Source organism: Calonectris borealis, chromosome Z (assembly GCF_964195595.1).
Source record: "Calonectris borealis chromosome Z, bCalBor7.hap1.2, whole genome shotgun sequence".
In the NCBI taxonomy this organism is placed as follows: Eukaryota; Metazoa; Chordata; class Aves; order Procellariiformes; family Procellariidae; genus Calonectris; species Calonectris borealis.
Genome location: NC_134352.1, coordinates 84,604,081 through 84,631,044, shown reverse-complemented (window position 1 = coordinate 84,631,044; position 26,964 = coordinate 84,604,081). Strand labels below are relative to the sequence as shown.

At 45.7% G+C, this 26,964-nt stretch overlaps 1 protein-coding gene across 1 annotated transcript; it reads right to left on the bottom strand.

Moving 5' to 3' along the window:
- Window positions 1-416: 416 nt before the first annotated feature.
- Window positions 417-21,332, bottom strand: LOC142075258 (tetraspanin-36-like). The gene is made up of 7 exons (XM_075136375.1): window positions 20,004-21,332; window positions 4,797-4,988; window positions 3,873-3,947; window positions 3,306-3,401; window positions 2,576-2,728; window positions 1,764-1,847; window positions 417-520 (listed from the first exon to the last, which is right to left on the bottom strand). The coding sequence occupies exons 1-7, from the start codon at window positions 20,061-20,063 to the stop codon at window positions 434-436; spliced, it is 747 nt and encodes a 248-aa protein (XP_074992476.1). The 5' UTR covers window positions 20,064-21,332; the 3' UTR covers window positions 417-433.
- Between the last annotated feature and the right edge of the window lie 5,632 nt (window positions 21,333-26,964).

The window sequence follows — 26,964 nt, the reverse complement described above, 5'->3', positions numbered from 1 at the left end:
TAATGTTCCATGGGAATCATCTGATGTTTGTGCAGACAACTGAAACCCCTCCTGCGGTCTCAATCAGTTTAGTGATTAAAAATAACATTTCTTCTGCATGTTTTAAGGGTAGAGGAAAGAACGGCAGAAGAAAGATTCTTCTGTCTATTACACGGTCTGGTGCTATCTAAAGTCACAAATCTGATTCTACGACAACCTTACAGAAAGCTGGGGTATGCAAGATCAGGGTATGTCACTGTAGGGCACGGAATATCGAAATCGCCATTTTACATCACCCGCAAGAAACTTTCCCAAGTCAATACACAATGTTCTTTGTTTCAAGTACATAAAATAAAATATGTAGCAAGAAGGTCATAAATTGTCCTTTAGCATGCATCTTTACGTGTCTATTTTATCATCAGGAAGCAACAAAAAAAGCGATCTTTGCATTTTATTAAGTAAACACCCCTGAGTAAAGAGGCTGATATCCACTGTCTTCTCTCTTGCAAGTAAGCACGCAGACACTCAGCATGCCAAAGAACTGAAAAAGAGAGAGAGAGAGATACATGTAATTCTGCTGTATTTTGTTTCAGTCATCAGACCCAACACCTATATGTTCATTAAACTTTTTCATCGTAGCAAGGACATTCTTTCCATATTAAAAAACACTTAGAAAATACATCTACAGAAAGTGATTTTTTTGCATATCAATTTCCAATAATAGTTCCAGCTCAACTTTTTCCTCCCTGGTTTCTCCCATTAATTTACACATCCACATTAATTCCTTATCTTACTGTGGGAAAAATTTCAGTGAAAGCATGGGATTATTCTGGACTTAAAACGGGTTCTGTAAAATATTTAAGCGTATAAAGTATGCAGAATATGCTAAGGCAATCTTTAGATTATCACAGGAGAGATCCCAGTGGGACGGTGCGTCACAAATAGCAACGGGACAGATAATGGGAGTGTAAAACTCATCACTTTTACAGAAGGAAGGGAAATGATGGAAACGACGTCGCTGAGCCATTTAAGCCCATGAGATCAAATGCTGTAAACCATCACCTCTCTGCTAGGCCAAAATTAATAAAAGGGAAGTTCAATTAAGTCAAGCGCCAGTCCTGGGATGACATCTGGACAGATTTTGGCTTCTGCATTGAGTTCAGGAGTGGGATGTTAAACAGTAAGTGTTCTGCACGGGCTCACCTTACAGCTGCTTTTATAGAGAGCAGATACTCAAGGGAAAAACACTTTGGTGTTATTAAATGGTTCAAATCTCTGTCAACGAGGAACAGGTTACTAATCTCGGAGAACAGGTACAGGGAACAATGACAAACCACCAGGCTAAAATTTATGGGTCAAATCTTCCAAGAAACGCCTATGCAACTTTGTGATGTGCCAACTGCGAGGACTTTTACGTCAGGGCTTTTCAAATCTAGTTTTCACCCACAAGATGATCTGGTTTCACATTTCATTTAATTCAACCTTATAAGTCTATAAATAGCCCCACTGTTTTCATTCCTAGTCATATGTCTAGTCCATTTGGATTCCAGGTCTCTAAGCACAGGACTATTCATTGGGTTAATATGTAAAAAACAAACTTTGATCAGCAATTTTTTAAATCCCAGTTAAATATAGCAAATCTGTTTTTTTTTTAATAAAGAATTCTAGATCTAGGCCTTTCAAGCACACCCAGCTTTTTGTATTTGTCGTGAATGAGTGGTTTAGAGGCCGCTTAAAGAAGAAAACAGTATTATTTTCCATGAGAGAAGAGATAAAACATTTACCTTCACAATGGCAAACCCCAGGATTACAAGCATGGCATAGCTGATCACGCTTTGCAGCCCAGACTCCAGCTCCTCTGCACAGCCCTGCCACGAAAGAGATGGGTGAAAACCAAATCAAAAGACATAATTCAGCTGGATGTTTTTTTGTTTTTTCTTTCCCTCCCCGACACTTAAAAGGAAGCAGGACCTTGTAGGGCCTGTCTAACCAACCACGGCAGACCTGAGGGTTTCCATTCTTGTCTTCCAGACCCAATAGCTTGTCATTCACCTCTTGCCTGGGGAGGGGCACTGACATTTGCTGCTTCTCAGAATCTCCTCCGGCTCAGGTCACTTAAAGAAGTGCCCAAAACTCAGAGCCAGGAAGACCAGCAATGGTAACTATAAAAGGCAATTTATGGGCTTGTACCCCAGACTGAAGAACCTGGTATGCAATTCTCCAGATTCACGGTCAATCCTAGAAGAGTCTCCTCCCCTACCCCAGATCCGTTTGAACAACTACGTGCCCACAGCTAGCGCTCTGGCCTTGTCGTATTGCTCCTGTAGCAACACGAAATGGAGGACTGTTACCAGCAGACAGACAAGACCGAACATTCAGACTGGTGCCCCTCCATCATCTAGGAGCTTTTATAGAATAATGTGAGAAGGAAATTAGATAGAGGAAAACCCTGGGGAGAAAAGAGTTTGGGGGACAAATTGCTGAGAAGAATTGGATGAAGTTATCCCTAAACCCTGTCTAAAGTGCTTTCCTCATTGGTTCTGGCTGGCCGAGAATGATCGTGGCCCAGCTGTGAAACTGTGCCCTTGATCCTCACCCGCGTATTGAGTTCCTGTGGCTGATCCAGACGCCCTGTGCAGTTCTTCATATCTTGCCTGCAGCAGCTCAGAGGGACGCTGTTGTTACCGGTGGAATTAAACCACTGTGTGGTTGTCCAGTCACTGTAGTTCTTTACCCCACAACAATGAAGCTGCCAAACACAGGATAGTCAAAGGGATGTATGAATATATATGAACCCGAATGCTAATGTTGAGTTGAACCTCTTACGCATACTGGGCAAGAGCTGCCCGCAGTATGCAGCGGATTTACAAGTAGCAGTATTTCAGGAAAACAGTAGTAGATATAATAGATCAACTTCCCTTCATACACTATTACCTCCTTATTAGTTTATTCTTTGTGAAAGCTCTAATATTAAAGTGACAGGTTGCAGGATAGAGTCTTCTGTCATCTTTCTATTTTATGGTACAGGATTCTCAGCAGCAGTTATTCATATGTACTCATTTGGTCTGATCCAAAGGCCACTTGTGTCAACGAGATGATTCATTTGCACGAACTTCACACCAGGAGCCTGAAAATGCCCACTCTGCAAAGTGGGGAGCACCCTCAATTGCCTTGGAGAATCAGATGCTAAACACTACTGCAGAGCTGAGTTCCAGGATACGACCATACTGACCCTTTTCCCTCTCCCTTTCCAGCCCAATTTCCTTGTTTAGGACCCAACTGGTCTTTTCTAAATAATTTTCAGGACAATTTAAATGTTTTCTTACCTGTTCTTGCAAGTAATCCACAACAGCAGACTCTGGATTTTTCCCATCATACTTCTCAAAGACTGAGTGCATTGTGCCTTGCACGTCAGTTTTTACCTATTTAGAGAGGGGAAAAAAAAAAGCCCATATTGTTTTAACATGAGAGCTAAGAATTTTATCTAGTAGAAACTGCAAAAAATCTGTATCTCAACTACGTCAGGAGGAAAAAAAAAAAAAAAAAAAATCAAGTGATGTTTTAAATAAAATGCAGGTAGCACTTAACCAGAATCATGTTCCTGGATAGAAGCTTGCCTTCCCTGATGGAAGAGCCCTCTTTTGTGAGCATCAACAACTCTTTAATTCAACTTAGAGATTGTTGCGATGCCTCCCAGGTACTTCATGTATTCACCATGTTCCCAACAAAGACTGAATCACATACTGGATGGTGACATCTCTGTTCCCACTTGCTCTGCAGATTGCAGGGTAGGGGATGAAGTGCAAGAAAACTGGGTATATTGGAATGCTCTAACAACACAAAATCTATTCTTTACTTTTAGGTTAGTACAGAGATGCTAATTCTTTGCTTACCTTTTCCCTGTAAACAAATCCCAGGACAAAAGCAGATACTTCTGCAATGAAGATAACCAGGATAATGGCCAAGAACTGAAATTAAAAGAGAGAGACTGTAAGGAAGAATTCCACAGCACTCGAATTCAATTGCACATTACCCATCACATTAATTTATAGTGGTAAATTATCGTTATTTGTTGCTGCCTCTCCAATCAAAATAGTTTCCAGAAAATAATTTAGAATAGGAGATTACTGTGCATGGCTGGGACTATGACTGTGGTTCCACAGGATCTGTGCCCAATCTGGGCAGTCTCCTGAACACTGCCGTGATTTGATCTCCGTGAAAAGCCTATGAAACACTTCACAAGGTGGCTGTCGAAAAGGACACCGCACAAATAAACCAGCAGCTTAGTTAGGTACGTTGGGCACTGCTTGCTGAGGTCATATTGCCTTCAAGGCATGAGCTGGGGGCCTGAAGTTACTCAGCTTGAACCCTTCTGGGTTTTTAAAAATAATTCTAGAAGAAGTGGGGGCATACTTTCAGGATTCAGAGAACAACAGTTAGCAGAAAAATATGTTTGGTTCCCCCCCCCCAGCTTTGGAAATTCATATCTCCTCCTGTTCCCTCACCATCACCCTTCTTCCCCAAACTTGCTACTCTCCACACTTATCTCCAGCAAGCTAGCTGAGGCAGAGCCATCAAACTGCCCATGACTGTGGTATTTGTCTGTACAAGGCAGTGCAACTAATAATTTAGCCTGCACCTCACTCACCATCAATCAGTGCGTCACAGCAGCACATAACTCCCATGATGGAGCAGTGCTTCAGCAGTATATTTCAAAATAATATTTTACTTTCTGTGCATCCTGAGAAGGTCTAGTGTAGCACTTATACCATGCAACAGGGTGAAGAAGAGGGCACGCAAGAACGTGCAACACTCACCAGCCCTAGACCAACTCGAGACTCCCGGAAGGTGGCACAGCAGCCGATCAACCCAATGATGAACATTACCACAGCAACACAAATAATGATCACGGCTGGCAACAGAGCATACTTGTCCTGCAGGAAGTTGTCGTAGCTCTTGTAGGTGTTAATGACATATGCCCCAACATAGCTGAGACCAGCTGCTGCTGCCTGAAATGCAATAAAGTAAGTTATTAGCAGTTATTTATTAAGCATCTGCCCAGGAAAGTAAATATGGGCCTTTTTGTAACAGTGCAATTAACATTTCAACTTTAGAAGTAATGACTACAGTATGCAAAGATCTAGAAAAAAAAATGCTGCATCTGAAACTAGCTACCCATTCAAACTTTAGCACAAAGACAAAATTCGCTTCCCATGAATCACTCCTCTACTAATGAAGCACCACTTTAGCCGAGCTGAAACACGAGTCTATCGATGTGCATCAGCCAGTGTCTCTGCAGAAGGCCAAGTTCACACTTTATACCCAAGATTACCTACGTTCTACCCAACACTGCATTTGAAGGGATCAACTTTTAAGATGATCACCACAGGGGTGGGTTGGTGGTTTTGGGCTCCCCTGTTGTTTTTTTTTTTTTTTTGAGAAAAACTCATCCTTTCCACTCTCACAAGAGCATTAACCACTAAGACGGGCACAAATGTTCTTGATCTCAGCAAAACACAGTCCCTCCTTTTCCTGGAGGAAACAGACTTCTGCATCCTCTAAAATAAACTCTCCTCCAAAAGGATGTTTTGCTGATTGAGGCCAAGATACAGTGTACCAGTGACAGATGCCTCGCGAGCAGCCCTGGAGACCGAAGGCTTTTATTCGCAGAACTGGGTACAGCCCTGGAAATAACACTGACAGACTCAGCAATGCCCTGCCAATGCCTCACCAATGGCATAAACAAATTCTCTCAGGAGTTACAACAGCTCATCTACCCTCTATAATCCTGCAGCACAAGAAGATGCCTGTAAAAATGAAGCACTGTCCGTACTCACGTTCTGGAAACTCGAGAGAAACTAGTCTGTTTGTTTTCAATAGACTACAGCTGGATTTCATCACACAGCTTATGAGCAGTTCATTACTTCCCCCATTGCTGTACATTTTAATTAAAATCAAACACTCCTCACACTGGAGCTAGGACTTGCTAATTCCTTTACCATGTTTGGCTCCTTCCCCTCCAGCCAGGTCCGGTGCCTGCCCTTCAATTACCTCCAAGTGCAGGGGACATCCTTCATTTTAGACACCTCTCATCCCACACCACTGTCGCATTCCTGGACGCTGCCTGTACCTCAAAATTACCGGGATCAGATGCACCAAGTGATGAAACCAGGATCAAACTAACCCTCAGAGACATTAGCACACGTCATGCAAGATCCTGCTGTGTTGGGGCTCAGATACGGCAGGTCCTCTACAAAGCCAGATATCAGGAAAAGGAATAGGATCACCAATTCAAGAGATTTTTTTTCTTCTCCACATGCATTGGGTTTTCAGGCAGTGCTAATGATTAAAGCAGTTCCTAAAACTTCCTTTAACTTTTCCTCTCATTAAGGAAAAATCTCTTTCCTATTTCCCTGTCTGCAGGCATACAGCGACCAGGGCTTCTTCCTCCCACCCCTTTTTAAGGATGCAGGGAAAGGATGAGACCACAATAGCTCAGAGGGCATCATTGCCTTCTCACTTCACCACCGTGAGAAACCTCCCCTCTTCCTCCTCCAATGCTCCTGTACTGAAAGTGGGACAGGAAAAGTCCCTGGAGTGGTAGCAGCACTCAAGGTGGGGCTGGGGACGTTGCACCTCCATCCTGCCTTGCCTTTGATTGCACAAAAAGAGCGAGGCATATGACTCAAAAAGTGCATCCCATATTTCTGGCCTGGAGAGCTGGATTCTCCACCCATTCTCCATTCTGAAACAGCATCATCTGGGCAAGGGCAGCCACGGAGAAGGAAGCGACGCTCCTGGGCTAACTATCCATCATCATGGAGAAAATGCGATGATAGGATTTGCCCAATATATCCTTTATTTCTAATATTTTCTAGGACTATCGAGTGCCGCGACTGGCCATCTTGGCCCCAAGCCCAGTGAAAACAACACAGAATTACTAGGAACTTTCAAGGGGTTTTTCCAGGCTTAAAACACTCCAGTACAAGCAGCTCTGCTCCCAGGTTTAAGACAGAGTTTGTAAAGTGTTTTAAGGTAATCTCTATTTGTATTGTAATTCCACAATAGAATTAGTTTTTTGTTTTTGTTTTTTAATTTCTCATAAAAGAAATATCTTCATTCAGTGTTCCTCATCTGGAAGAAAGAAAAAGCCACTTTTCCATTTGCTGGACGAAAAGATGTATTTTATTTGAAACAGATGCTAAAAAATGAGCCTAAAAAAGTTACCCGGATAGAGAGAACTCATTCAAGTTAAAACATTTCTAAGGAAAAAAAAAAAAAAACAAAACCAAAACACAAAACAGTAGCATCTTCCTAAAAGTGTCAGTTTTAGCCAAGTCTCTACTTGTTGATTTTTAGAACAGTAGAGAAACTTGGGAGATTCAGAGACACCCGTGAGGACACCTGTGCTTCCCACTGCCATCCCTAGAACAACCAGAAGCAAAACCAACTCCTTACAGCAAAGCCAAAGCGATGGAGCTTTCTGTACCCTTCCTCCAGGTGAGCTCCCTCTGGAAGGCTTTAGAGGTTTGCAGGGGAAAACAGTGCATCTTCCTGCAAAGATATACTGTCCGCCTAGTTTGTAACTTTTTGCTCAGTCCTTCATAGTTTTTGTGCAGTGTTACTATCCCAAATTTAATGAACACAGCATCGTGAATTCTGAGTCAGATCACGGTCACTCAGGACACAAGATTCAAGATGGGATGCAGGAGCTTTTATTAACCACAGAAGTGCTCTGCTCAGCTGGCCCAGCACCAGCTCGGAAAGCAGCTCATATGGTTCCTAAAACGGTTCAGAGTTTGGCCCCTGCTCCCATGGAGGCCGTGGAAAACATCCAAGTGACCTCAGCAGGAACAGTGTAATGCTCTAGGTTGACTTAAAAACTTCTCCCTATTTAGCACTGTGCGTGGCTAGAAGCATTAAATGAATAGTGCTGTAGTTATTGTCCATCTTCCCATCCCGACTGTAACCCCTGACTGCATTTGTTGCTGCATTTTGAAGCCTTCCTGGTAAAGATGGGTGTGGCTAGAGAGTAACGGTATTCTGGTTTCTCAGGTTTTTGGGAAATTTCAGGCAGGTGCACCATGACTCCCCAGCATGCACCAAGTTAAAATCCTCCATCACAAATACAGACAGAACATGGTGATGCTCTCGGCCACTGTGCTTGTACCCCCAAATCACCTCCTTGGTCTCTCTGCTGCTGCCATTACCACAAACCTAACACAGAGCTGAGTTATGGCTTTACAAATTCCAGGCTGGAGAAAGTACTCCCAGGCAGTCACCCCAAACCAAAGGTGGAGCCGGCCACTAGCAGCACGCAGCCTCCTGCACGTGCATTTTTAAACCAGACGTTTGCATCTGGGCACAGCCACTAATGAGAACGTTTTTCCTGAGGCCATCAGCCTTTGGAACAGCTCAGCGCCCAGGTCAGGATGTCCCATCACAGCTGTCATCAACCGCTGAGTGCCCACAGCCCCAAGAAAAAAAACAGAAGGACTGTGAGACCCTCCGAAAGGTTTGTGATGGAGGAAGGCAGCCCCTGTGGAAACGGAGTAGGGGTGACTTTACCGCAGGAAAGGCAGCACAGACTGAATAACCAGGGTACAAATAAAGCATAACCCCTGTTTTTGGCAAGTAAATGAGTCATCTGCATTCAGCAGCAATGTCATGTCAAAACATGCACAACGAAACAGCCTTGTGACTTAGTTAATGTGTAAAAGTTAATGTGCAAAGTGCAAAGTTAATCGTTTGTCATATTCAGAGAACATACAGCCCTACTCTTTTGCGTAACTCCAGTCCCAGCCTTTGCCAGTTCTGTACTTCTAAAGACAGTCTGCTTCATAATTTAATCTTCCTATTGGATGTTTTATACAAAAGAATCCTCCAATGTTTCCATTATACTTCTGCAAGCGGTTTAGACAGACACTTTCTTCATCTCTCCTCTTCACTTTAAGCCCGGTTTTCTACTTATTTTCAGCGTGCTTAACACAACGCAAAGGAAGCACACACAGGAAATGCTAAAGATGGACCAACTGTGGGAAGCTAAGAAAAACCTTGTTGCTAGTAAAGGGCACAAATTCAAAAACACATTGTGAAGCCAATTCACAGAAGTCCTATACAGCCAGGACTAGCAAAGCTCCACGACAGCAAGCCAACATCAGAAGGTCCAGCGTTGAGTTCAAGGAGATTCTTGCCCAAACTTTATCAATGCAAATACAGACTGGCACTATCACAGCAGGTTTTATTGCAACATTCAGGATTGCCTGGGTTCTGGTCAGAGAAAAAACACAGCCAGTAAGAAATCTATTATAATTTCTGAACTTCTGCTTCCAAGCAGAAAAAGGAAGCGTAACGAGGTAAAAATAAAAGACTTTGGGTAAAGAGCTAGCTTAAAGGAAGTTCACATTTTTTCCCCACAAACTGAGATACAGCCACAACTTCACTCATGCTTTTTAGTTCAAAGTGAAGACTTCGAAGCCTGAAGAGCAGGGTCACTCAGGAGCGGAAGGCATTTCAGGTTCCCCGTTTTATTTTTGCAGATGAGTCCCAGAGGCAAACTTTGAAAGTGAAGATTAAAAATATTTTGGAACATAAATCTGAGCTCTCCCCTTAAGCCTTCCCAGTTCTTAAGGCAAGTTCAAATCCCGGTGAAGGGATTTTCCCCTAACATTGCAAAACCTTCAGCCCATTCCTAGATCTACAATGAAAATTCTCTAGAAGAGAAGTACAACAAGGAATGTCCTTTGCACTGCTGAAGATAGACCTTAAGTCAAGAGTAAAAAGTGTAAAGTACACCTGATTAAACAGGTTTCTGTTGGATCTCAAAAAAAAAAATCTTTCACAAATACAAAGGCCAGTTTAAGCAATTACTTTTGAGGAGGAAGAGATCAAGTAATTCCTTCTTCATGATTAGCCAAACACCTTCTCAAACACATCTAAAAATATATACAAGGTTCCCAGGATTATTCTGAGAAATTAATACTAGAAATTGTTATTGTTCTTCACAATTTTTTTAGTCTCCTGCTTGGAAGTTTACTTTCAGAAAAATTCAGCGCAGAATAGGATCACGCGATGCACGGAGAGGCTTGGCCCAAAGCAGCTGGCACAAACCCCAGCGCAGGCAGCCAAGGAGTGATGCAAGGCTGATACGGGAGAACCTGTTCACCTGGTCCTGGGGCTGCATCGCTGCCTGCACGTTGCTGTGATCTGCCAAGCAAGCACCGCACTGCTGGCAAGCAGAACATCCTAACAGTACTCCTTCCTCCCCAAACATCCCCAGCTGACTCACTGAAACGCTGCTGGTATTTCTTTACAAAGCTGCTGATACCCGTAAGACAAGCTGAAGGGATGAAGTAAATGGAAATTTTGCAAGAAAGCCCCTTTTCACAGCTGAGCGACAGAGCTGTGACCGTCTCTGCTGTCTCACCCACCACAACTCGCATCGTTCAAGGACCTAACGCCAGAATTACTTGCTTTTTCATATCCTGTGCCCCTGACAGAAAGCAGAGATCTTAAAGTGCTTGAGTGCGAACAATGAACTCCTCGCAGGGGTTGAGCAAAAAGAAAGCAAAAGCCGTTACAACCGGGTTTTCCTAAGCAGGACCTGGGCAGGGTTACTCACCCAGCTGACTTCACCCACCTCTTCCATACTTAGCCCAGCCAGCTGAGCCAGGGAGGCAGGTATACGGTGGTGCTTTGCTGCAGGAACGTATATAACAAGCTGGAACTCTCTCCAGCCACATAACGCACATGCAGCACCGTGAATATTCACTCTTGCCCATGAAACAGAAGGGGATAGGGCTGGATGGCTATGAGGAGCCCGGGCTATCTCACTGACGCAGAACAGGACAGCTGTTGGAAAATAGTAGATTTTATATGTTTTTTTAAAAGCACAGCAAGATTTTTACCTTGTGTCCCACTGTCAGAAGAGGAATTTTTTTATATGCTGATGACTATGAGCCCCTGCCCTTCTAGAGAGAGACTTATGGCCATGCAAATACTTCACGACACTTTATCAGCCGTAGAAGGGGCCCCTTAAACCTCCCTCTATACAACTGCTCTGAAAAAAGAAAAAATACAAAATTTGCATCTATCGGTCAGGCAGAACAGATAGTTTTCCACCTTCCCTTCTTTGTTTTAATAAGTTGACCTTACGTGATGGCTGGGAACAGAGGTTTGTGTTCATCTGCATTTATTAGCATAGGCTTCTTTCCTCCTCCCACCAAACCTAAATACAATACAGTAGAAGAGCCAAATCACTAGTTATGAAATTAAACGGCAGTGTTTGTCGTTTTGAGGTTTTGTGGGGTTTTTTTGAAGGTTTTTCCCAACATCCTCCCATTTCAGAGAGTTGATTTCATCATTTGGTCTGTTAATGTGGACCAGTATAGGATTTTCTTTTTAAAAGGCTGGTCAGTTAAATACAGAGTAACAAAGCTATAGTGTTAAAAGGAAAAGCTGTAAGAACAGGGTAAATTGCAAATTCATCAAACAAGTGTGTTCAGCAAGATGCATCCTCTATACAATAAAAGATCTGAGACAATGAGACTTAAAGGCATTTCTCCCACATCAGACAGGACCTTCCTAGGGCCAGCACTAATATAAGCCACAGCACAAAACTGGGACTGATTTGACTTTTTCCCGTATCATTAACTTTTTATGGGCAAAGATATGGTAAATAATACTCTTTATCTTTAAAGAGTAATAGTAGTTGTTTTCTGCAGCAAACTAGTACAAACACATACTGAAAGAACTACCGATATCCACAAACACTTTCAGGACCATTCCCTTCTAGTTCTTCATTAGACAATCAGCTCACGGATTAGTTAATTTTAAGGCTTGAAAACCACTTTTTTTCATCAGTATCTTTGCATAGCAGTGATTTAAGTCAGAGCACCTCACCCAATACAATACTGATGTTTTGCCTTCACATCCAACAACTACATTCACTAGGATGCTATCACCTTTTCAGCAATTTTAATTTGCCAGAGAACAGATTAGGTTATCATCTTCAATTATTAATTTGCCAAGTGTTTGCCACTACGGTGCTGTCCCCATGCCCCCCATATCTAGAATCAAGCCCCAGCAACACTGGCCTCAATAACAGCTGCACAACCCTTCCGTAACGCAGAAGATACTCCTTGTCTTTGGGTTTGGGTTTTTTTTGTGTACAAAGAAGGTTTTTGATTTACCTTGACAGGTAAATCCTCTGCTCAAAAGGGTTTGCACAACATTTCCTCCATAAATAATTTATTTTATTACCCAACAGCCAGCATGCATGGCAAGGGGAATTACTCTTTCTGTAACTGCTTTACTGTACTACAAGTTCTATTCTTCCCATTTGCCACCAGATTTTCAAGCCCTCCCTAGCTGCTCGTTACTCCATTTCCATGGAGTAAACAGGTTTTCTAGTGACTTCAGGGGAAAACAAAGGCACTGAGCACTTCCGAGAAAGCCTTCTTCATTTTATGCTTGCTTTAACGACTTTACAGCTCCTGTTTAAAACCCCACTTAGCCCATACGGACCACACAGCTCCCCAGACATGACAGTCTCCCTTGGCCCGAGGCAGAGCCTTTTTTTCCCCAGCAATGAGGACAACCCTAGCTCAGCAATTCCCATCCCACTTGCCCAGACTCCTCTCCCTTTTCCTGTCCCAGGTTTAAAACTCCACCAGCTGGGAGAGACCTCCTGGCTTCAGCTACTATTTCCCACACTGCTTATGCTATTCATTTCTCTGAATGATAAATCAATGATTGCTGCACTTGTGTGAGCTGGCTTCATCCAGGACAGCGTGTGACCCTCCACCCGCGGCACAGAGCAGCAGGCAGGCTCCAGCATGCCCATCAGATGGCCACGCAGGCAACAACTGCTATGGAGGGGATGTACCCACCACGTGTTGCAGCTCCTGGCCACACATAGCTCCCAACCACTGCCGGACCACGCACCGGTGCAGTAAGAGGTCACAGAAACACAGAAGGGTTGGGGTGGGAAGGAACCTCTGGAGATCATCTGGTCCAACCGTCTGCTGAAGCAGGGCCACCTAGAGCTGGTTGCCCAGGACCACATCCAGATGGCTTTTGAATATCTCCAAGGATGGAGACTCCAACACCTTTCTGGGCAGCCTGTGCCTCTGGGTGCCCTCTGCCTTCTTGCAGCAAGGGCACATTGGTGGCTCAGGGTCAGCTTGGTGTCCACCAGGACCCCCGGAGCCTTTTCTGCCAAGCTGCTTTCCAGGACACGCACGGCTTTGCTCTGCTCCTCACTGTCCTACAGGTCCTTTACTTCCTGAGGCCTTGGAAGCCAATAGCTTTAAGTCTTTCTCCACTGTTTTCTACTGGAAAAAAAAGCAATCAGCAATTTAAAAACCTAGCGCATATATTTCTGTGTTCCCTCAGACTCTCAAGTTGTGAAAACATTGATTTGCAAAATAATAAAAAATACTGAACTCAGCAAGTTGGCTTTGGATTGGAGCAAAAAGCACCAAAGCTGTGAGCCCCTACCAAGCTGTCCTCGATTGCCAGCAGCACCAACAGCCCCAGGAGAGGCTTACCACTGATCTCGTGCCAGTCATTAGCCACAATTTTAAAATTTTAACCTTTAAACCACAGTCTCCTCGTGTGAGGTACAGAGGTGGGACCTACTTATAGAAAGCCATGGGAGACTCTTCAAAGCACATTATATCTAAATATTCAGCTGCGATGTACAACTACGGGACATGTTTCAGCTTGCCTTTCAAAACATACCGCAGGGCTGCTCAGTGGGTATGGTGGGAAGCGCTTGCTTTTTCCTTTTCTTCCTCAAATGAAAACAATAAGTAGCAGCCAAAAGGCTCTGAGAACCTGTGGGTCTCTTTCAGGGGAAAAAAGAAAACTAAACCAACATCTACTTGCAGTTTTTACATGCTGCAAACCCACACACTCAAGAGGGGATTCTGGTTTCAGTGGGTTTGTTTTCAAGTTATATTAAATAAATGTTCTCCTTAGAGTTGTCCAAGCATGTCTTCTGCTCCCCGAGCCTAACTCCGGGGTTATTTTCCCATCCCTAAAAGCCAGCACGAAGCTTAACTGGTGGGATGTCCTCGTGGAGACACTGCACACCACTGCAAAGCAAAGCAACCTGCCCCAAATCCTCTGACTTCTAATGCTCAAACCTCTGCCTTGGGGTCAGTGTGCTGCTGCTAATCAAAACCACAGAACATCACGCACCTCCGAGGACAACAGGACCACTATTAGGAGAAAGCAGCACCAACCACCCCTTTCGCTCTTATTCTCCCCCAATACAGACACAGACTGCAGGGCTGCGAGTGTAACTTCAGCTGAGTGTGGATGGATTTATCAGCCGCTGCCAAGCCGTTTCACATCTGAACAGCTGGTTCAGACACAAAACACCCTCTAGTTCAATATTTGCCTTCAGAACCACCCTAGTTCTTTAATAAGCTGTTCCTGGCTCAGCCACGGGATCCTGCGACTTCCACCTCACGAGTTACAAACCGGACAGCAAAGAAGTGCACCTAAACCACAGTGGAGCTAACCCTAAAGCCTGGGGAAACTTCTCAGAGCTGGTAACGGGGCAGATGCCTCTAATCTGCCCTGAAATATTGCTTGTCACCCAGCTGAAAGGGAAGGGACGTGGGGAGCAGGGGCAGTTGTGTGCCTCTTCCCATAAGGAAAAGCGCAGGTTGGGATTCTCCTGATGCAAAGGGATCCTGCCAGCTCCACGGTAAAGCAAACGCAGCTTGGTGGTGCCACGCTTTTGGGGGAAATAAAGGAAATGCCCGGTTCATACATCAACTACAGGAAAGAGCCGCTTTCTATTCCCCCTGGATAAAGTGTCCTCAGGTTCTGAACTTCTTGCAGGGGGGAAACAAAATGGGACCTCTTGAGCAGCTGCAGTTATCAGAGGCACTTCTACAGCCTCTGGTTTCGGAGACCTGCAAACGATGAGATTCACGAGGAGGCCAAAGTGCGTTTAGGACCAGATCCATTGCCTGGCCATCCAACAGGAGCCTTTTCACAGCCTCAGGGACCGCTGGGGACAGTCAGACAAAGCTTGTTCCCCAGAAGCGCACAGGAAAGGGTGAAGTCACTCACACTATCTGCATCGCCATCTGAACGCTTCCCCTTTCCTGACCACACAGCACCAACATCTTAGTTTTAATTTTGTCCGTGAGGCCGCTACGCATACAGCAAAGCGCATTTTCCTGAAAGTCAGTTAAGTTCTGCTTCCTGATTTTGGGCAGAGGAGTTTAAAATAAGGAGGAACTTTGCCCTTTCAAGGCTCACTCAGGTGGATCACACCAAAGTGCCCAGGTCTAGTACTAAGCCCTGGCATCAGCCCCGTCCAGTGGCCACTCCGGCTCACACGGCTGTTTTTCCCCCCACGGTTCAGCAACGAGTTCACAGCAGAGCTAGAAACAAACCCACTACTTCCCACTCCTCACGCTGGGTCAGGACATCCCCAGCCCTCCCCGGCTCATCGCCCCGTGGGTCCTGGGGACCCCAGCCAGTACCATGGCTCCATCTGAGAGTTAGAAAGAAGGAGCCCAGGAGGGAAGCCTGACCCGAGCCCTTTCCGAAGTGGATGAATGACCACAGCTTTACTTGCTGGATGTGCTAAAAAAAAAAAAAATAAAGCTCTTGGTTAAGCAGCTTTTTCCACCACAGACGCTGCTGTGAGTCAGACTGACCCCGCGGCCGATCAGCATCGTTTCCCTGACGAGGAGCGGGGAGGAGAGCTTCCACAGCTCGTCCATCTTCCTGTCAAGTATCACACACGGCATTAAAACCCAGCAGAGCTGCCTGTTCCCCGCTGTCACGCACAGCGGGCAGCTACAGGCAGGATTAAGGATTTGCCTAAGAACAGATGGAGGAAAGGTGAGAAACAGGTCACAGGGCTGCTGACACCCAGACCTCTAATGACTCTTTGGAGAATACCTCCATCCTTAAAAATAAATGTGTTTCTAGCACCAATAGTCTCCAACATAACCTTTGCTATTCACTACATTTTCAATTCCATCTAGGGATTAAAAAAAATCTCCTCCTCATTGGGGTTTTTAATTTATTTAAGTATCCATCTGATTTCTCTCAGACTGAGGCGTCAGAGTACGCATTCCCAAACTGCCCATCACCGGCATGAGTGATTTCAAACCACTCGCAAATGCAGGAACTTTTTTTACAGATACGTTTATCCCTCACAATTACTCAAAATTATTTAAAAGCAATGCCACAGCAATATTGTGATTGCTTGAGCTTCCAGTGCACCCTCTCACATCACTCAGCAAACCTCTGTAAGGTTGAAAACAAGTAGCTTTTGGTCTTGGATGCACCAAGGGCAAAGGAGATGATAGATTAAGCACAGACCAAACAGCCCAGACCGGCCCGAGTATCTCCTCAAAGCAGAGATGACACTGATACCCCAAAACACATTTGATTCATGCTCACTGGAAACTCCCAGGTCACAAATCCAGAGCTATTTGCAAAAACCACCTGATGTAGGGTGGAGAAGGGAGATGGGGGCCAGGCAGCCACCATGAGCTTTGCAGTGCTGGGACATTCTCGCCTGGGACCAGGTGGGAAGGCAAGGCCTCTCTCTATTCTCCAGTCAATGGACGACCCTTGCAACCATCTGGAGTCAAATCCCAACCCAGAAACTGTAGTTCACACCTCTCCTTAGCAAAGAGGCAGAACGCAGCTGGGTTTTCTGAAGAGGCAATAAAGCTCCTGAATGACCTGTGACCAGCTCAGACACACCCCGAGCACCTGCGGGCGCAGAGGGAGCCAGGATCGGCTGGGGAAATCCGAGTCTGGCTTCATCACTCGCAGGTAAAGCACACCCTACCAGGGACCAGTGCTGGGATCTCACTCTCCTGGGCTTCTCCTCCTTGGAGAAGTCCTGTTGCTGTCAACAGATCAAGTTCTGCTCTCTCTAATCCACCGGTCCTGCTAAAACCACCCAGGCAATAACTTATCTCGATCCTTCTCTCTGCTGTCAGGTGAAGCAAGGCTGGGGATGTACCCACCTCTGACAGAAAGCAAATGGGAAACCTGGGCAAACAGGATTTTCACTGCAGCAACACATAAGGTAGCCTTTTGGCGATGAAGTCCCCAGGAATCCTGGTGGATGCCAAGTCCTCTCTGGAAACAGAGGTCTGTTTAGTGACAACAAAGCTGAAGAAAGCGAGCAGGTACAAGGTGTTAATGGCTGGATTTAGCAGCTTTGGGATTAAAGAAGGGGGGGTTAGAAGAAAAGCAACCTGGGAGGGTGTGCAGATCACATTATACAGCGTGAAACTTCCATCTAGTTTTAAGATTCCCAGTTTCTTCCCTTGGACCAGCAAGTGAACCCCAGCATTTCACCTCTCTCCTTCAAGGAGCATCATCACATCCCACCCAGCCAAGTCCCCTCACGAGACATTGCCAAGAACATCAGAGTCTCTTCCGACCCTTCCTCTCCCTCTTTTAAGTTACCCGAGTTAAACCAGCATCCCATCTTCACCTAGAACAGGCCAACACCCATTTACCAAAATAACCACGCACTTGGACCTAATTAGTAGGTGCTAAAAAGCAAAATTGGGAGGTGGGCAGATCTCCTACAGCTTGAAGCACCACCCTTGGTAATTGTGTAGTTAAAACAGCTTCAATCAATGCCTTGTTTGTGGGGCTTCTGCACACCTACAGCCCCCCAGTCTCATCCCCGTAGCAGGATGACCTGCAGATACGATGCTGAGCCCGGTGGGTAAGAGAGAACTTGCTTTTTCACCTCATTTAGGAAGCCCCTATTTGTCCTTCTGGAAAATCTGTCTTTCTTTACTCCTGCACAACAATAACGATCAGAGATCCAAAAGAGGATTCATTGCCTTTTTAGGACATTTCTAAGCAATAACCTTTGTCAAAACACCGTAACTGCACCAGCTGCTGAATATGAAGGTGGTGAATTATTTTCCATAATCATTTCCAAGCTGGGCAAGATTTGCAGCACACAATGCCTGAGCACGAATTACTCCTTAGAGAAGTCGTCTAATGCTCTTTGCAAATCTTGTGTTTTGATAATGATCTGGAGCCTTGTAAATCTGGTAAAGCCCCAACTGTTAGAAATGTTCTGAAAGAGCATAAAAGTGTCAGTTCCTCCTTCCCCACCCTCCTAAAACCTGAATTCCAGGTTCTGCAGTTCTGCTGCAGGAATGCGATTACCACACTTAATGGAGGCGGCAGCGTCTAAATGCCACTGGCTTTGGGGCTGCATTGCTCTTCATAGGATAAAAAAAGAAAGGGTTGGTCTGGGTCACCCCAAATTCAGAGGCTACAGACATGCAGAAGGATAATTACTGATCACCCATGGATCCAGATGATCTAATAGCTTCAATCACGATTAAAGAGTTCCCCTACAGCAGAAGAAAAGGTACCAGAGACAATTCTAGGAGGACATAAGGCTATTGTTTGATTTTAAAAAAGCCAAGCAATGATGCTGATCTGAGGCACACCTGAGCTGAAGCTCAGGGGATTTCCACACACACACAGGGGGATGCTCCGATGTTTCTCTGCAGGTATTTCAAAAAAACCTCCACATGACAAACATACACGGTAAGATCACGTTACGTGAGGCGCAGCAGCAGACACGGCCTCCTGCGCTCTTCAGGCTAGCCGCACCAGAGTTACCTGGAACACAGCAGCACTACATTGCGCTGAGCCCCTCTAAAGGGGGCACGGGACTGGAAGGGGCCAAGCTCCTCGCCACAACCAGCGGCAAGTCCCGTATTTACAAAACGGGGCACAACACCCCACGACACCTCAAGGTTTAATTCAAGCAGTATTTCCTTTTTTTTTTTTTTCTCTTTTCTTTTCATCTAGCTTCTCTCTTTGGAAAGCCTCTGGTTCTTCTCTTTAATTCTTCCTTGCTTCAGGAAAGTCCTCTGGCTTCCCCATTACCCAGCCCCGCTCAGCCAGGCCATGGGGGAAGAGCAGAGCAGGGGGGTGCCGCTGTGCTGAGCCCTAACCCGGGCTGCCACCGGCACGTTGAAAGCATCCTGTGTAAAACGCTGTTTTGGAAATACTCAAGTGCTACAAAGCAAATGTGAACACCCAAATCATGCTACCGAAACACACGGGGTTTAAGTGGGCCCCCTTCTCCAAGGGCAGTACGCAATCCCTGGTGATGACGGGGGGGATTACGCCAACTTCCCACGCAGGAGAAAAGCTCAGGACTGGTTACCAGAATAATCACCGCCTCTTCTGAGCGGCCACCTACCCCAGGCCCTGCTGTCACTGTCACGAGGCGGCCGTGCCATGAGCTTCCAACGCCGAGCCCCCCCAAACAGAGATTAAGCTATAAAGTACAAAACCCCACCCTCTTTTTTTTTTTTTTAATTTCTTGTAAGTAATTATTGAGGAAATCATAGAATCATTGAATAGTTTGGGTTGGAAGGGACCTTTAAAGATCATCTAGTCCAACCCCCCTGCCATGAGCAGGGACATCTTCAACTCAGAGCCCCGTCCGTTTGGAAAGGTGTAATTGTACCAAAACATAGTCAGAACAAAGTTCTCAGCTGTTTTCTTCCCCCAAACACTCCTCACCCCAAACTGGGAGGGCAGCCCCTGTGTAACGCCCTCACCCCTCTGCAGCCAAACAGCTCCATTTGTTTCCAGTCACTAAATTAGCTTGTAGATTGCTTTAATGACATGCTTTTAAAAACACTACTAAAAAACATGACTACATTAAAAACACCCCGCAAAAAAACCCTGAACTCCAACACTATTTTTTTTCCTCAGAAACTTAAAAACCCAAAACTTCTTGTTCTTTACAAAATATCTACGTAGGGTTATCTATAGAAATCAAGAAGAGTCCCCTGCACACCAGTAAACTAAATGCCCGATTAACTCCAGAAACCCCAGTTAACTCAAACACAGCACCGCCTCCCTCTGCCAGAGCCCTTCATCACACCCGGGACAGCTAACCCCTACCTAAACCACGCGGGTCCGGGTCCGCATCCCCCCCCGCACCCCCGGGTCCCAGCACCCCGTGGCGGTACCCAGAAGGCGAGGCTCAGCAGCAGCAGCACGGTCTTGGAGGTGATCACGCCACAGTCCATGTCGTGGGGCAGAGGGAGCAGCTCTGAGATGGGTGAGCAGGGACCGGTTTTGGGTCCCGCGTGGGGCCGCCCCCCGGACCCGCCCCGGAGCCGCCCCGCGGCCCGCCCGCCCCGTCCCTTCCCACCCACGGAGAGGCGGTCAGTGTTTTCCCGTGGCCAACAAGGCAGTTTGCCAGGCAGGAGGTTGGGGAGCGCCGGGAACAAATGTCAAAGCAAATTCTTTCTTGACTTCGGTGTGGTTTTTTTGTTGGGTTTTTTTTTTTTTTTTTTTACTTCTGCAACTTTCAAGCTTAGTTAAACTGAAATTTTGTGAAAAGCTCTCACTGCGCTTAAAAGGTTTCCATCAAATCTGCCTTCCAGGATCGCTAACCCACAGCTCAGTGTCTCTCTTCATCCAACCCCTCTGGTTTGGCACAGTCTCACGCCCACCTTTTGAATCCCACGCACCACGAATAGCGGGAATACAGCTACAGCGCGGGCTTGGACACTCACCGGTATGTCCTAACCACTGAAATGTGAGGCTGAGCAGCCGCAGGGAGAGGGATTTGAATTTGGTGACTGCAGAGGGCTGCAAACTTTGCTTTATTTCCATCAGTCGAGCCTCCTGCTTTTAAAAACAAGCCGAAGGGGCAGGACCGACGGGCAGGGGGTTGTTTTGCAAAGAAGACCTCCGGCAGCCTGAACTGAGCTGAACCCAACTCTCTGCTCGGATGCAGGATGCAGCGATAACAAATTTCCCGTCTTTGCCCCTTTCTGGCAAAAATAGATGTGATCCAGTTTCCTTCGGGTGATACGGATTTTGGAGGGTTGTGCTGAAGTAGGTTTCCAGCGGGAAATCATGGAAAGGGAGATCACGGACAGTCTCCGCTCTCAGCCCATGAATTTAAGCCAGGCAAAGCCGCTGCTGCTTTGAAAGGGCCTGTGCCAGCTGCAGAAATCACAGAAATCCCCACGCAGAAAGTGGGGGGAAGCCGATCTCCAAAATTAAATTCCTTTAAGAGTAAAGATTAGCGCAAAGTCAGACTCGATGCCAGTGCTGACAGAACTCCTCCTGCCAGAAGCCTGTCTTTGCCGTGATAATTTCTATTTCAGCAGTAAATATTCACAGAGTGTATCGTTGTGGAGTATTTCTTAATTTAAAAAAAATCAGCATTTTCACTTTTACTTGCAGCGTGGCAGGCTGAGGTGTTAATGAAGAAAAGAAATCACCTGGAAACCATTTATCTTTCTAATTTTGTAGGAATGACTGGTAATCTGGGGGAAATGCTTTGAATGAGAATGAAAGGGCAAATTCTGAAGTTTCATTTGAAATGAAAGGAATAAAAAAACAAATCACCAAAGAAACCACCTTGCCAACCAAACCCCATCTTTTTTTAATACCAAAATATTGTTTCCATTTCTGTCGCTTGTTAGTTCTCTATTTTATTTAAAAATAAAATAAAGGTAGTTTCACAATGAGAATGAAATAGAGTTGTTAATCAAAATGTTACCACCTGGATGCTGTTACTTTCAAAGCAAAATGTTACTAAAATCAACGATGGCTGATCTTTTATTAAAAGTGGTCTAGAAAGTAACTTGCCAGAACAAGGATGTGCCTGTAGAGATGAATCCCAACCATCGCAGACAGCGTCGGTTATGATATTCTGCACTATTCTCCACCAAATTAGTCTTAAAATCAAGAGATTCCTGTTGAACATGGGATTTTAAAAAAGCAGTAAGCTGGAAATTTCACAGTCGACTTTGGAAATGAATGGGGAAAAAAGGAAATTACAAGTCTCTAACACGATAACAGAAAGATAGCCTAAAGGAGGCTGCTCTCTGCCTTGGGACCTTTTGCCCCGGATGAATTGGGTGGGTTTGTTGGGTTTCAGTCTGAAATTGGTTTAGGAAATATGTTGGGAAAACAACAATATTTATTGCATGTTTTGCAACATGTAAGCTCAGCGGTTTGCACTGGAAGCTGTAACGTTTGGTAGGAAAAGGATCTTTACTTTTTCTCTTATCCACCAGGCATCAATGACGTAAAGATAAAATTTCCCTTCTGCATATCAGACCATGTATCTGAAAATATCTCTTTTTAGTTTTCTTCCTGCTGGACTAAACGACTTGTCAGCTCTGGTATTTTCCAGAACCGATTCTCTCTCATTAAACCTCATTTTTCTTGAAGTGCCTAAAAATGGGGAGCATGTTCCCCGAGGGTTTAGCTGTGCCGAAGAGGATGCCGAACCCCTCTGGCTTCTTCTGCAGCACCGTGGCATTGCTGACAATTCCAGCTTGTGATCATCTATTGCTGCAGATCTATTTCTGCCGAAGGAACCGCTTCCGAGCCAGCTGTTCCCCATCCGCTTCTTCCGATTATTCCTGCCCGGGTGGGCGACCCTGCCCTCGTCCTTTCTGTGCCACATCCCATTTTTCAGCCCTTTCCTCGAAATCCTCAAGGTTATTTGGAAACTCCGTCCCTACCCCAGTCCTAGCCCTTGCCACCTCCACATGCTCTCCGGATTTAAATTCTCTCTTCTCTCCTCCAGGTTATCACTGAAATTAAAACCCACGAGAGGCGGGTGCAGAAGCCCAGGTGACAGCAAACTGTGGGGGACTGTCCCCAGGCTGGGGGTCGCTCCCGACGGGCAGTGGGGATGAAGCTGCTGTGGGGTGTGGGGAGGTGTTAAAAGCCTTATCATGTGGTATTTATTGCTGCTCTCCCCACAAGGCCTGTTACCCATCAGAGAAGGAAATGAGATTAAAGTGAAACCATTCGTCCTTGACAAATCTACGTTGGCTGGTATTCACCTCCGTATTTTCTTCTTAGTTGCTTACGAATGATTTCCCAATTATTCCGTGGTCTCTTTGATGTTGTTTTTCAGGAACTGAAGTTAATTGGCTTGTAATTTCCAAGCCCTTCCCTTTTTTTTTTTTTTTTAATGGAGCCTATATTCCCTCTTTCTCAGCCTGCCAGCACCTCGCCTCCCTCCCAAAACCCCCATTACAAACAGCTCTGAGATGGCTGGAAACACTTTTTGAATCCTCTAGGATGAAGTCCATCACACAAAGTTCATTTGAGAACCATCAATTTATAAAACGTCAGCATAACCTGTCCTTTCCTTATTCTCCCCTTGACTCTAACCCTTTATTCCTGCTTTCCGCTGGGCCAGCTGCCAATTGCGCCGGACGTTTTGGTGACCAGCAGCGCAACGGGGACAGAAAATCAGTCTCCTGTGATTGGCACGTGAGGATGACGCAGAAGCACCTTTCATAGTACATGATCTAATTCTCAGAATCATTTGGATCTCATGAAAAGACTCCTGTAAAAATAATGGGAAGGAAAGTTTACAGCTAGCAGAAATAGCTTTTTAGCTAAAAACAATGAAATAATCTTTTATGGAGATCACAAAATTAGCAAAAAGTGAAGTTTGAAAAAGTCAAAACTCAAATACTTTCAGTTCCTCTTTAAATACTCCAGCTGGGTTACACACTCAATTCTTGTCCCAGTCATGAAAAAATGTGTTTCTCAGCAACAAATATTCACATTTTCTCATTTTTACAGTAGGGAAATTGTTCCCGCAGAGAGTTTAATTAGGAAGGCAAGGACTCTACGTGGTCTCCATCCCACGCCATCGGAGAGCCCGCCACGGCAGCTGGAGCGCTCACACGCGAGGGTTTGCGGCTCAGACCTTGCCATGGCACTAGATACGGAATTTGATTTCCACCATCCTTCCGTGCTCTGCTGAGCAGCTACTACAGACAACGCTGCACCCACCCCGAAGCTGTGACTGCAGCGATTTCAAGCCTCACGCTCCGCTCTGCTCCATCAACCCCGATTTGGTGGGAGGGGAATTTTGCTCACACCACCGGTCTTACCCCACTTGCTGACGTGGTGACCGAGGACAGCGGGGCAGGACGTCGGTGATGAAACCCTGAAAGATGCCCGGTTAGCTCTTCTGTGGTATTTCATTACAAGATACGGCTAAAGCAACTCAAAGATGTTTTGGTTTCTGGATCCCAGCGGCAGCAATGAAAGGTTGGCACCTAAAACCAGACGAGGCTTTGGGGCTGTGTCCAGCACAGGACTTAAACCAGTAGCCCTAGAAGGACAGGAATACTGGCAGCACTGGGTACCGGCAAGCCCGGGCAGGAGGACAGATCTCAGTGAAACCTGGAGCATGCAGGGAGGAGAAGGAGGAGAAGTTTGCTGAGCAGGGCACTGGCGGGTCAGCTCTTGGGGCAGGCAGGTAGGGAAGGACCACAGGCAGCTTTTCAGAAGTAAGTGCAGTTTTAATGGCCGGATCCACCAAACTGTGTAAATATGCTCTGGGACAGCCCTAAGACACGCTGTCCGTGTTCACGATGATCTTTTCATGCTGGGATGATTCACCCCTCCTTCGAGCTTGTGGTTATTCTTTGCTCTTTCAAGGTTGAGGGAAAGAAAGGAGAGTAACGTCTCCTCTACTCACCCGTGGGCGTGGAGAGAGGAGAGCAGCTGATCTTCTCTCCCCCTCCCTTCCACTGTGCGGGTCGGGGGTAAAAAAGAGCATTTGGCTGATGGCACCTGGCTCAGTCGTGGTCGTGGAAGGACTCTGATCTTTGCACTTCTACATTAAAACCACAACGACCAAGCATGACCCGATACCACCAAGGCCAGACGTAGACCATCCCATCAGCTGGCTCCTTTATTCACTCAGGAAGTTCACGGGTCTCTTTTCAGCTCCTAATATTTGAAAGCTGACCAGCGACTCCTGGGCTCCAACTCAAAATTTCTCAGCTCTCAGACAAAGCTCAGAGTTGATTAAACATTAAGAATTACTCATCTCCAAACGATACACCCACACTAGAAGCTTGCACCTTGCTGCCATGCAGTTCCACGGGGAGAGAGACGGCTGCAACAGAAACACGTGCTTTATTACAGATAACCCCAAAGAATGCTGATAGTCAACGCTGCTTACAGCTGCACGATGAAAGATCTGCAGGACTACGAGGCTCTTGTGCCCAGCACAAATTCAAATTAATCACGAAGGTGAGAGATTAGAGTCAAGATGTGAGGCTGCTTTCTCGGGGGAAACCGCACATTCCTGCCGCAGCTGGGGCTCTGCAGCAAGACACGCGGTGCCGGCCGGCAGGTACCGGCTGTGACACGCGGCTGAAAGAAAAGGATTTATTTTTAATTTGTATTTTTAACGTACATTAGTATAAGTTCTGAGCTCTGCTACTCATGCGAAGCATGTCAAGGGAGGCATGTTTGTGTGACTCTCCTATTCCTATTCCTGACTCAGCCAGTCATGTGGTTCTGAGCAAACAGCAAATCCTTCCAAAACATGAATAAAAGTACCCAAAAGACATAAAAACCAGGAGTCATAATTTCCCCAAGCAAGTATTTTGAAGATGGCCTGAAGGCGCTGGCAGGAAGGATTGGAAGGGAGCATGACCAGAGGAACCTGAGGTGATCTGGAGCGTGACCGGTGAGGAAACCCCGGGGGAGTTCAGAACCAGAGAGGAACTGGCAACTTCTCAGAGCCCCAGCCCGGGAAGCCCAGGGCATCTCTGGGGGGAGAAGGACTTTTGATCCTGTAGAAGGAGGTGAGCTGGTGTGCCCAAGTGCTGCCCCACGCAGCCACCACAAGCCCACACAAAAGGAATAGGCAGCCGCTGTAGGAGAAGTTTACTCTTTTATGAGGGGTGGGGATGACTTTGGTTCCCTTAAAATGAGTTAATTTTTCTTCTGGAAGAAGAAGTAAGAGGGTTCTTGTGTACAAAAAAAAAGGGGGAATTGTTCATCAGTTGATATCAATCAACTTCTTACACATCCTCGAAGAGCAGAAAGGCCCTACTGTCCTTGCCGGGTTTTCCCACCACAGATTTTGCTCTTGCAAAATGGCTCTGGTTTGCCGAGTTGCTTTAACTCACCACGTGGTGCCGTCCTTCCCTCCACTCATTCCCAGCCCTTCCCTCATGCCCACGTTAGCGTTCCTGCCGCTGGGCCAAGGCAGATCAAGCCTGAGGAGCCACGTCATCCCGTTATTAGGGTTTAGCTACGTGAGCTCTATCTCTGTGCTGATCTGTCTGAACGGGGACAGAAGGGAGAGGCCACTCCATCCCTTTTTGCGGCTGGCTGCACTTCCACTTAAAGCGCCTTGAAACCTCAGCCCGCATCTAAACTCTGACTTTTGTTGACACCTGAGTGTCCAGTGGGGCTTTTTCCTAGAAACCTCCCTGGCTGTTCCTTAGAGAGAGTTTTTGGGAAGGAGAATCCAAGCCAGCAAACCCAGGACAGTCCATATGCTATATATATCCTATATATATATATTCCCCCAGTAAGGAAACCCTGGGGAATAACGCAGCGACCAGGATCCCCTTTGGCATATAAGTTAAGGAGAATCTGTTTTTTCATCTAAGGTTAATGTAAAATAAGCTCAAAGTCACAAGACATTCGTCATGCCTTTGGACTAAAATTAGCTTTTTCAGGAGGAATTCTTTTCAAAGCTGGTGGAGGGACTTCACAAAAAACATAAATAGGGGGATTGGAGGACCAACGCACCTCCTGTATTTTTTTAGATTTCAAACAGATGGAAGTGCTGCACATTTGTATACTGTCTATTTTTATTTAGTATACATAAAATTGATCTGTGATTTTACATAGATGTTACGACTAAGGCAACATTTCCCATTAAACAACCCATAAAATATTAGGCAAAACTGTACTATACCAAGAGATTCAGCCCTCCCAACACTTAAATACGAGAGTTTTCAGGGGGAAAAGGAACGGTTCTCAGCAGTGAAGTTGTTTCCCTCTCCCAAACATCTCAAAGACTATGTCACAGTAGGATGATATAATAATAAAATTATTAATAAATAAACTCAAGGGATTCCAGTTCAAGCACTACCGCAGTGGCATAACACATACTCCATG

Bases quoted from the DNA above. Each gene is read 5' to 3' on its own strand.
- LOC142075258 (XM_075136375.1), bottom strand. From the start codon at position 20,063: ATGGACTGTGGCGTGATCACCTCCAAGACCGTGCTGCTGCTGCTGAGC. The intron at 3,948-4,796 runs GTGAGTGTTGCA...TTTTAATTTCAG, and splicing joins CTCGAGTTGGTCTAGGGCTG to TTCTTGGCCATTATCCTGGT. The intron at 521-1,763 runs GTAAATGTTTTA...TCTCTTTTTCAG, and splicing joins TGGGGTTTGCCATTGTGAAG to TTCTTTGGCATGCTGAGTGT.